This window comes from Sinocyclocheilus anshuiensis, unplaced genomic scaffold (genome assembly GCF_001515605.1).
Source record: "Sinocyclocheilus anshuiensis isolate Anshui unplaced genomic scaffold, SAMN03320099.WGS_v1.1 scaffold308, whole genome shotgun sequence".
NCBI classification, from domain to species: domain Eukaryota; kingdom Metazoa; phylum Chordata; class Actinopteri; order Cypriniformes; family Cyprinidae; genus Sinocyclocheilus; species Sinocyclocheilus anshuiensis.
This window is the reverse complement of record NW_015558619.1, coordinates 1,464,094-1,474,417: the sequence shown is the minus strand read 5'-3', so window position 1 is coordinate 1,474,417 and position 10,324 is coordinate 1,464,094. Positions and strand designations below refer to the sequence as shown.

The window sequence follows — 10,324 nt, the reverse complement described above, 5'->3', positions numbered from 1 at the left end:
TTAGCAAGTTTCACGATGAATGCAGCTAAAGTAAACAGTCTCTCTGAGAGCGGCTCGGAAGAGAGGGGCGGGGTCAACAGAGCTCATTAACATTTAAAGGAAAATGCTACAAAAACGGCTTGATTTGAAAATAGCTGTTTTTGACCGGGTAAAAAATTTGTTTTTTACACTACCATTGAGAAATTTTAACCAAACTATGTTACAGACTTTTCATTAAGACCCTAAAGAATCATATCAACTTGTGGAAAATGGGCATCCTATGACCCCTTTAAAGAGAGGTGCTATCATTATCATACTCTTAAACATCAAATGTTATCTTATGTTAGGCTTAAAGCAACTGTATGCGATTGATTTTACCTTTATATATCAGTGTCAAATTCATTCTGACGATACACTGACTTAACATAAGGCGAATGGCTTCTGTTCCTCTCACAAACCAGTAAGTTCGCTGAGCGGGTACGAAATACCGCGAAAATGGTGGATTGCTTTACGGCAGCAACAAATGCACGTCTACAGCCAAAGCAGAGGTTTCACTATGCTGAATAAACAGCTTTTTGTTTAAAGAATCTACAGCATAATCAATTCACATTCGTTTTGGATGTATCTAGCCTATTGTTAGACTTTACACAGAAAAAATAGGCTACTGTTTTGTAGGAGAAGTCATGGACAATTTTGCAACAGGTTTATGGTACTTTTCATTCATTTCTATGCTATCCGCAAACAGCATTGACTGTCCCACAACTCTGACAGAAATTCAATAACGTGGAGGCTGTGATGTGATTGGTTATCAAAGCACACATGATCAAAGTTTTTAGAACGCGGATATCTCCCAATAATAAAAGCAGCTCTGGTATTGCAGTGAATATATTTACTACAGTGAATTACACTCACTTATCTGAAGGGGCCTCCAAAGTTGCAAAAATACACAGAACTACAGTTGCTTTAATATCCCAAAACACGTCCATCCAGCACAAACGCAAATATTATACCATTGTTATATTTTTCATTTATTTATGAGTTTTGCCATTTTTGCAGGGTTTGAAAAAAAAAATGAAACAACACATTGTACCTTATTTTATTTAACAAATAGGCCTACCTTCTTGAATTTTCCTTGTTTTTATTACTTGACATTTTCTTATATTCGATGTTTTTTCAGTTATGCTGGACTCAGATTGGCTCTGCTTAGTCCAGCTCACGCTCATCTAGTAAACAGCACGTGGAAGTATGGCGGAGACCATAACAGCTACAACTCGGTGCAGAACTACATTACCCACAATCCTTCACTGTGCGTGATAGAGGAGGGCGGCACCGAGCCCGTCTCCTGGCTGCTTGTGTACCAACACGCTGCTCTTGGTTTGCTCTACACGTTACCACAACACAGACGGGAAGGCTACGCAAAGTTACTAGTGTCTGTGATGGCCGAAAACCTCCTGGACCGAGGACACCCTGTGTACTGTTTTGTGGAAAAGGAAAATGACTCTTTCTACAAACTTTTCACATCACTTGGTTTGAGCTCAATAAACGACAATAAATACAAATATAAATCACCTTAAAAAAGTAAGTTTTTAATCACCTCTTCATTATTTGTGTGTGCATATGTGCAAATGTAAAAATACAAATAATGAAGAGGTAATTAAAATGTATGTATATTTCTAGCAACAAAAAAAAAATCCACCTATATGAAAATATAAATAGCCTATCTCAAAATGTCACCTCTTTATTTGTAATATTTACTTTTTTATATATATGCACATTTCTAGCATACAAAAAAGTCAATGCATGCGAATAAAAATCACTTAAAAATGTCACTCTGGAATGTTTAATCACCTCATATTTTACATATTTTATTTTATATGCATATTTCTAGCACACAAAATAATCTGAATATATGCAAATAAAAATCACTTAAAATATTATTGTGTAGTTTTTAACCACCTCGCTACTTGTAATATTATTATATAGTTTTTTTTAATACGCCGATTTCTAGCATAAAAAAAACGGAATATATGTGAACAAAAATAACTTAATGTTACTGGTATTTTTAAACACCTCTTCATTATTTGTAATATTTTGTAATTTTTTCACATTTTCATATGCATATATTTAGCTTAAAATAACTGATTGTATATAACATTTTATAATATAAGTCACTTATAATGTCACTAAAGTTTTTAGTCACGACTTATTTTTATATGCATATTTTTAGCATGCAAAAATTTTAACACATTTTTCAAGCATGTGTATTTTTGCACTTCAAATATAGGAAACCTCACAAATAACTCACAATGCATATAAATCTTCGTTTTATTAAGTCGTATCCCCTACATTAGAGTACTATAAAACAGTACAAAGTTTATATAATGTAGAAATCACTTCTAATATTCTAAAAAAAAAAAAAACTGTACAAAACCTGGATAAACAAGTAGTACACAAATAAAACTCATAAAGTTAACAAAATGGCATATCTCAGTTGTTTAGCTTGTACTTCCCTTTGTCATATACAAACATTAGACCTACTCTAATCTGTTTATGCTGCTGTCAACATTTTTCAACTTTTTTTAAGATCCACTTAAAACAAATGAAGGCCTAAAATCATTAAAAAGCTCTTGATATGCTTCTAAAATCGAGCGTTACCTCCAAACCGCTTCAGCTAATGTGAAAAACATGAAGTGCTGATCTACACACGTCTGTTTGCTTTTCATGTTATCCCACAACTGAAGCACGTTAATGCAATAAATAAAAGTGAAACTACATGTTAAAACGACTGGCATTCAGCACAACACGCTCATGTCCACAGCTTCATGGCACTTTTAAAGCAAGAAGGTCTGAATGACGTGGAGTTTGTAGTAACACACACCGCTGTAACGCCACAGACTCGGCTGCATACTAAGTACACAACCACTTTGGTTAAAAAGCGCCTCGGCAAAACACAGGCCTGCAGACACCTCAGTGTTCAATCCCTTAAGATCCGATCCGTCAAAGAATTTCCCTGATGAGGGATTTTGAAGACTCGCTGGCAGCTTGTCCAAGTCAGTGGTAAGTACAGGAATTAAAGTGGCGATGCAAGTACAGCTGAAGGCCATTAGGTGGAGGCAGCGGCTAAGAGTCCTTCACTCTGATGGATGTTGTGATGAAGTTCTGCTTTGCATATAGTGGGAGCTGCGCAGTGCAGAGAGCTGACAGCAGGGGGCTCCTCATCACCTACAAACACAAAAACACATGCATGGTCAATATAGCTGCCATAAAACTCTATTCTGAAATAATAATTAATAATATAGTAATTAGTCATTTAAATTGTATAGTAATTTAAGTGATAAAAATTAAACTTCAAATCAAAATCAATCAGGAAATGTATTACTAATGCAAACATAATAATGTACTGTAAAAAATAGTACTTATAATAATAATTATTATTATTATTACTCATCACCTACAAACACAAAAACACATGCATGGTCAATATAGCTGCCATAAAACTCTATTCTGAAATAATAATTAATAATATAGTAATTAGTCATTTAAATTGTATAGTAATTTAAGTGATAAAAATTAAACTTCAAATCAAAATCAATCAGGAAATGTATTACTAATGCAAACATAATAATGTACTGTAAAAAATAGTACTTATAATAATTATTATTATTATTATTACTACTTCTAGTATTCTTATCATTATCAATTTAAGAATAATTGTATTTTAGTATTTAAATTATAAAAATGTAACAATTTAACAAAAATTAATCAATAAAGAAACATCACTATTGCAATCATACTACAGTACTTTCAAATAAAAAATTAGTATTCCTTAATATTATTAATAATAATAGTAATTAATCATTTAAACTTTATAGTTTAAAAAATATTCAATGAAGAAACATTACTATTGCAATCATACTACAGTACTTTAAAATAAAAAAAATAGTATTTATTAATATTATTAATAATAATTGTAATTAATCATTTAAACTTTATAGTGATTTAAATGTTAAAAATTAAACTAATCAAAAATATTACTATTGCAATCATAACACTATACTGTAATTTTTTTTATATTATTACTATTACCCCCTATTACTAACAACAATAATAACAATAATTATTATCTATTTCTAAATCATATTTTTATTTTATTATTGAAATAATAACATTTATTATTAATGCTAATTAACTAATACTAATTAACAAATTAATAAAAAATAAATTACTATTTCAATCATACCACTGAACTGTAAAATAAAAAAAAACAAGTATTTAATATTATTACTACTATTATTATTAACAAAATTCAAAATATTTATATTTTATTATTAATTAAATTATAAACATTAAACTAATCAATAAATATCAACAATTATTATTGTTGTTGTTATTAATCAAAATAATATTTCTATTTTATAGTTAGAAATTAGAAAATTAAACTAATCTAAATTACTATTGCAAGAATACTATTGTACTGTAAAACAAACAATTATTTAATAATAATAATATAAATTTTAATAATAATCACTGTTTTATTTCGCAGATCAACAGGGAAACTACAATACTAATATATACTAATATTCTTTACTTCTAGCTGTAAATCTTTTCAGTTTTTTTATAGATTTATAAATTATTTACAAATCATTACAAATATGGATGGTTGACACGTGTTGTGTTTTCAATTACACAAGTGCGTATGAAAGTCCATGTAAATACGGAAAAATCACAACCTTGTGTGAAGCTCCACGACCCACTTACACCTCAGTACATATTTACATTGCATATATTATTAAAAAAATTGCATATATTATATTTTAAAGGGAATTATTTCCCTAAAATGAAATGGTATATTTCTATATGTTAAATGCCTACCCAGTCCCGAGGAGGAGGACACGCTGTCGGCCAGAGACGAGTTGTCGTGGTCCGGTGAGAGTCCGTCCATCAGCGGGATGGAGAGCTCTGAGGACGGGACGGACGAGTCGTAGATCCCCGAGTCTCTGGGCATCTCCACCGGACTGGCCGATCCGTCGGGCCGAGACGACCCCGCGTCCTGATGAGACGAACCCTCCCCGAGATCCTCCTGCGACAAACTCAGCGAGAGCCCCAGCCTCGGCGTCTGCGGCAGCATCAGGACGTTGCTCCTCACGGGACAGTCGCTCTCCGAGGGGTGTTTGAGCTTCACCTCGTTCAGGACGAGCCCCGAGTCCAGCTTCTCTGGAGGAGGGAGGAGTTTATTCGGGAGCGGCGGCGGCATGAGCTGCTTCTCGAACCAGTCGGGCTCCTGCTCGATGTGCTGGTGCATGTTACAGATGGCCACGTACAGCGAGCGGCCCGATTTGCTGCGGAAGTAGTTGCGTTTGCTGACGTTCGGAGGCTGCGGCTCGCGGTCGGTCAGGCTGAGCTGGCGAGAGTGGAGTCTGGCGAAGAGCAGGGGAAGCTGGTCCATTAGTTTGTATTTGGGCGCGAGGCTGAGGGAAGTCGGTACGTCGCTCTCGTGAGAGTAGTCGAAGTACACCGACATGAAGCGCGAGAGGTCCGAGGAATTTTGATGCACCTCTTTGATTTTTTCGGCGATCATCGCCGTGGCAACGATGAACAGATCCCTGCTTCCGGCGGAGTCGGATGCGGTCGGTTCTCGGTTGTTCTCCTTCGACGTGGCTTTGCCCTTACGGTGTCTTTTCTCCACGAAATACTTCAGGCCTTTGGAGCAGACGGTGATGATGAAGTGAGCCTCGTCGATACGCCGGCTCAGCCAGGACATCTGACCCTCCTTACAGATCTCCAGGTGCTGCCAAAGATCCAGCGCCACCTGAGCATTCACACACAGACCCAAACACTTCAAAAAAATGAGACAGGTAGCAAAGACTTTTATACAGTGACTCGAGGTGAAGTGTCTTGATAAAGAGCACAGTGATTCAACAACTTCTGGTTCAGTTAGTTTTATTTCACATTCACTTGAGTTAAAAGCATCAAAGTTTCCCACAAATACTCATGAAGACGCATGTCATCGGCTAGACAAAGACAAAAGAAAAGAAAAGAAACCTGTTTTTCTCCATTTAATAAGACTAAATAATAATATAAATGATTATTATTATTCCAAATGTTTGTAATAATATAATAATATTAATACTTGTAATAAAATAGTAACTTTTAATGATGATGATGATAATATGATAATATTTTTAATTTGCAATAAACAACAGTAAAAATACAGTTTTTATTAATAATAATAATAATATATTTATATATTTAAATTATGATTAAATTCTAAATATTAAACAATCAATGAAGAAATATAAGAAAATTGTACTGTAAAAAAGAAAAAAAAGAGTATTTAATAATAATATTCAAAATACTGTATTTCAACATTATTTAAAATATAGGAAATAAACAACAATAAAAATACAGTTTTTATTAATAATAATTATTATTATTATTCATATATTTTAATTATTATTAAATTCTAAAAATTCAACAATCAATGAAGAAATATATAACTATTGTACTGTAAAAAGGAAGAAAAAAGAATAATAATATTTAATAATAATATTCAAAATACTGTATATATCTGTGTATATACTGTGTATATCATTATTTAAAATATAGGAAATAAACTAATTATATATTTAAAATAATACTAATAATAATAATATTAATAGTCATTATTATTGTAAATTTAATTTAACACAACAACAGTAAAATTACAATAATAATATTTATGGCTGTCTTCATTTCTTTGCTTTCAGACATTTATCTATAGAACTTTTATTTTGGTGGAAAACTTCTGAGGGACCTTAAAGCTTGTTAGTTAATAAATAAACAATAGTTCATTGAATTTGTTCAAGTTAGTTCACAGTGCATTAACTAATGTTAAAAGAAACAACTTTTAATTTTAAAAAGCACTAGTAAATGTTGAAATTAACAATAATTAATGAAGACTGTAGAAGTATTTATTACAAGTTCATGCTAAGTAACTAATGTACAGGTGCATCTCAATAAATTAGGATTGTGTGCATTGAATTTATTTAATACACGAGTTTCACAATTTGAGTTGAATTACTGAAATAAATGAACTTTTCCACGACATTCTAATTTATTGAGATGCACCTGTAGTTAACTAATGTTAACAAATGAAAACTTGCAGTAAAGTGTTTTCTTTGGAATAGCAATGACTGATGATTCATGCACGGGATCATGACCAGGAGCAAGTAATAGGTAAGTAAATAAATTAATTTCTTATTTCATGTTGACATCTGGATCACTATCTCTGGAATAATTTGAGTGAGCAAACAGTCTTCAACTTTCTTCTGCCACTAGAGGGCGTCATCAGCAAATATTTCAAAGTTTTTTTGAAATAAGTTTCTGAAAGAAGTCTCTTCTGCTCACCAAGGCTGCATTAACTTAATCAAAAATAGAGTAAAAACACTATTTTAAAAATTACAATTTAAAATTACTGTTTTCTATTTGGATATATTGTAAAATGTCATTTATTCCTGTGATGCGCAGCTGAATTTTCAGCATCATTACTCCAGTCTTCAGAGTCACATGATCCTTCAGGAATCATTCTGATATGCTGCTCAAGAAACACTTTTTATTTGTATTAATGTTGAAAACAGTTGTGCTGCTTCATATTTTTGTGGAAACTGTGGTACTTTTTTTTTTGGATTCTTTGATGAATAGAACGTTCAACAGAACAGCATTTATTTAAAATATATATTTTTTTTATAACATTATAATTGTCTTTACTGTCAATTTTGATCAATTTAATGCATCCTTCCTTGCTGAACAAAAATATTACTTAATTTAAAATAAAAATCTTTGAATAGTAGCATATTTCATTTCGAAGCACAGAAAGGTAAAGCCTGACCTCACAGCCGCAGAAGTCCTGCAGGAAGAAGGCAAAGCTCTGGATGACGGCGAGGTGTTTGGGACAGTCTCTACTGGAGTAACAGATGAAGATCTTGGGTCTGGGCCAGGGTCTGTCTGCACTCAGCGCCGTGGTCTGAGATGAAGACTCTGAGCTCTCCTCGTCCAGGTGGGAGTAGATGTTCTCTGCAGAGGAATTCAGATCAGAGACGAGAATCTAACCAGGATCAAATGAGATTTGTAGCGAGGGGGAAAAAAGCACATTTATTGTTTCCATATGATGAGAGCTCCTTTTAGAGCACTGTAAGAATTGAAAGTAAAGCCTAATTTGTCCATGTTAGAGCAACAGATGTTTTTGTCTTACATCACCCCAATCCACCTTCACAAAAATGTACCAAATTTTGAGCTTAAAATACTGGAGTTAATAGAAAAGTCTTACAGACTTGAAGACTAAACATATCTAGAGCAGGGTTATTATAGTTAACTAAAACTAAAGCCATCTAAAAAAAATTATTGTTAACTGAAAAAAAAATATTATAATAATTTCAGCTAGTTAGCTAAAACTAAAGCTTTAAAAAAACACTTTCATTACTTGAAATAAAATAAACATTAACTAAAATAAAATATTCCCAAAAATTTATTAACTAAAACTAAAACCATTTAAAAAGTATTTTTGTTTCTTGAAATTAAATAAACCATAACTCAAATAAAATATAATAAAAAATGTGGACTTATTGACTAAAAGTTGACTAAAATATAACTATAAAAATGTTAACTGAAATAAAATAAAATATAAAACATAAACTTATTTTATTTTAGCTAGATAACTAAAACCAAAAAAAAAGAAAAAATACATTTGTTACTTGAAATAAAATAAACTTTAGCTGAAATAAAATAAAATATTTATAAAATCATAAATGTATTGTATTTCAGCTAATTGACTAAAACAAAAAAAAACATTTTTGTTACTTGAAATAAAATAAACATTAACTGAAATAAAGTATAAAAAAACTTTTCTCATTTTAATTTAGTTTAACTCAATGTACTAAAAGAACTAAATAAAAACTGGAATGAAAAAATAATAAAAATAAAAAACACAAAAACTAATAAAATAACAAATGACAAATAAATTACTAAAACTTTAACTAAAGATAAAATGAAAACAAAATAAAAATAAATTCAAAATATTAATAAAAATTATAATAGTATCTCAATGATACTAAAATTACACCGATCTAGAGACCAGAATAGAATTTTTGTGTCATAAGCAACCAGAACATCCTTAACTAACTAGCAATTCCCTAACAACCACCCAAAACACATTAGCAACCACACAGGAACGCCAAGGCAACCCTAGAATCATGGTGGTGACTTCACATACAAATTTTTTCGGAAAATAACAAATCTAGGATTTTACAGTAACTGTAGAAATTAAGGTATTTTCTAAGGTTTTGTGAGGGATATCGTCCCAAAACATTGGAAACTAAATATCTATGCAAACTATTCTGAGGAAACGCACATGTAACGAGCGAGTTGTGCTTCTGTGAGATGCATTGCACACTAACAGGCTTACAGGAGTTTCTTTTGTGTGGCTCAAGCAGAGCTGCAGCAGAATGGCGTAAGCGCAAACGCTTAGATTCCATCACGCATTAATCCTCGTCAATGCCGTCAGATTACACCGACCGGCTTACAGATCCAGCACAAAAGAGAGGAAACCCGAGCCTCGCTAATGACGGACACGCACCTTGCTGCTTCTTGCGACACATGACGGTGAAGAGAGTGGCGAAGGCCGACATGATGACCAGCGGGACGGTGATGGCCATGGCGCGGATCGGTCCGGCCCACGGCGAATGCACTACAACAAACACAAACAACATCTGATCAGTGCAAATACAGACGCTGAACATGCACAAAGTACACAAATTTCACTGTTTTTTACCTTGGCTCACGTGGTACTGCGTCTGTTTTCTGGTCGTGTTGTTGTCATCGCGAAGCTGCGGGAATAAGAAAGTGAATTTGTTCTGCTTTGTTCAATAAACGATAAACGAAACGAAATTTAATTGCGTATGATATGAATAACGCACAAACCTCTATTGCATAAGTTCCTGGAGTGACGTCTTGTAAAACACATGTAGTTTTGGGGCCATTTTGCTCCTGCAAGGGAAGCAGAGACACATTATTTACAAAAGTGTAATGCATTTTATGTACAATGACAATATAATGGATTAAATCATAATATTTGGATCATTCCATAAATCAAGAGCTTTTTGTGGCCTTCATTAATAAATAACTTTTAAAGGAATAGTTCACCCAAAAATGAAAATTTGCTGAACATTTCCTGACTCTCAGGCCATCCAAGATGTAGATGAGTTTGTTTCTTCATCAGAATTAGAGAAATGTAGCATTGCATCAGTGTCTCAGCAATGGATGCTCTGCAGTGAATGGGTGCCGTCAGAATGAGAGTCCAAACAGCTGATAA

The 10,324-nt window shown here is 32.8% G+C and overlaps 2 protein-coding genes across 2 annotated transcripts in view; one reads left to right on the top strand and one right to left on the bottom strand.

Moving 5' to 3' along the window:
* Positions 1–1,553, top strand: part of LOC107680468 (glycine N-acyltransferase-like protein 3) — a gene marked incomplete at its 5' end in the record, with an annotated part of 3,367 nt that extends 1,814 nt beyond the window's left edge. The window contains one exon of the mRNA XM_016476353.1: positions 1,157–1,553. Coding sequence (XP_016331839.1) covers positions 1,157–1,553 — 397 coding nt within the window. The remainder of the gene's footprint in view (positions 1–1,156) is intronic.
* Positions 1,554–2,317: 764 nt separating this feature from the next.
* Positions 2,318–10,324, bottom strand: part of il17rd (interleukin 17 receptor D) — a 47,105-nt gene continuing 39,098 nt past the window's right edge. Inside the window, exons 8-13 of the mRNA XM_016476492.1 lie at positions 9,934–9,999; positions 9,785–9,839; positions 9,590–9,700; positions 7,847–8,031; positions 4,852–5,788; positions 2,318–3,201 (exon numbers count right to left, since the gene is read on the bottom strand). Coding sequence (XP_016331978.1) covers positions 3,083–3,201; positions 4,852–5,788; positions 7,847–8,031; positions 9,590–9,700; positions 9,785–9,839; positions 9,934–9,999 — 1,473 coding nt within the window. The 3' untranslated portion in view covers positions 2,318–3,082. The remainder of the gene's footprint in view (positions 3,202–4,851; positions 5,789–7,846; positions 8,032–9,589; positions 9,701–9,784; positions 9,840–9,933; positions 10,000–10,324) is intronic.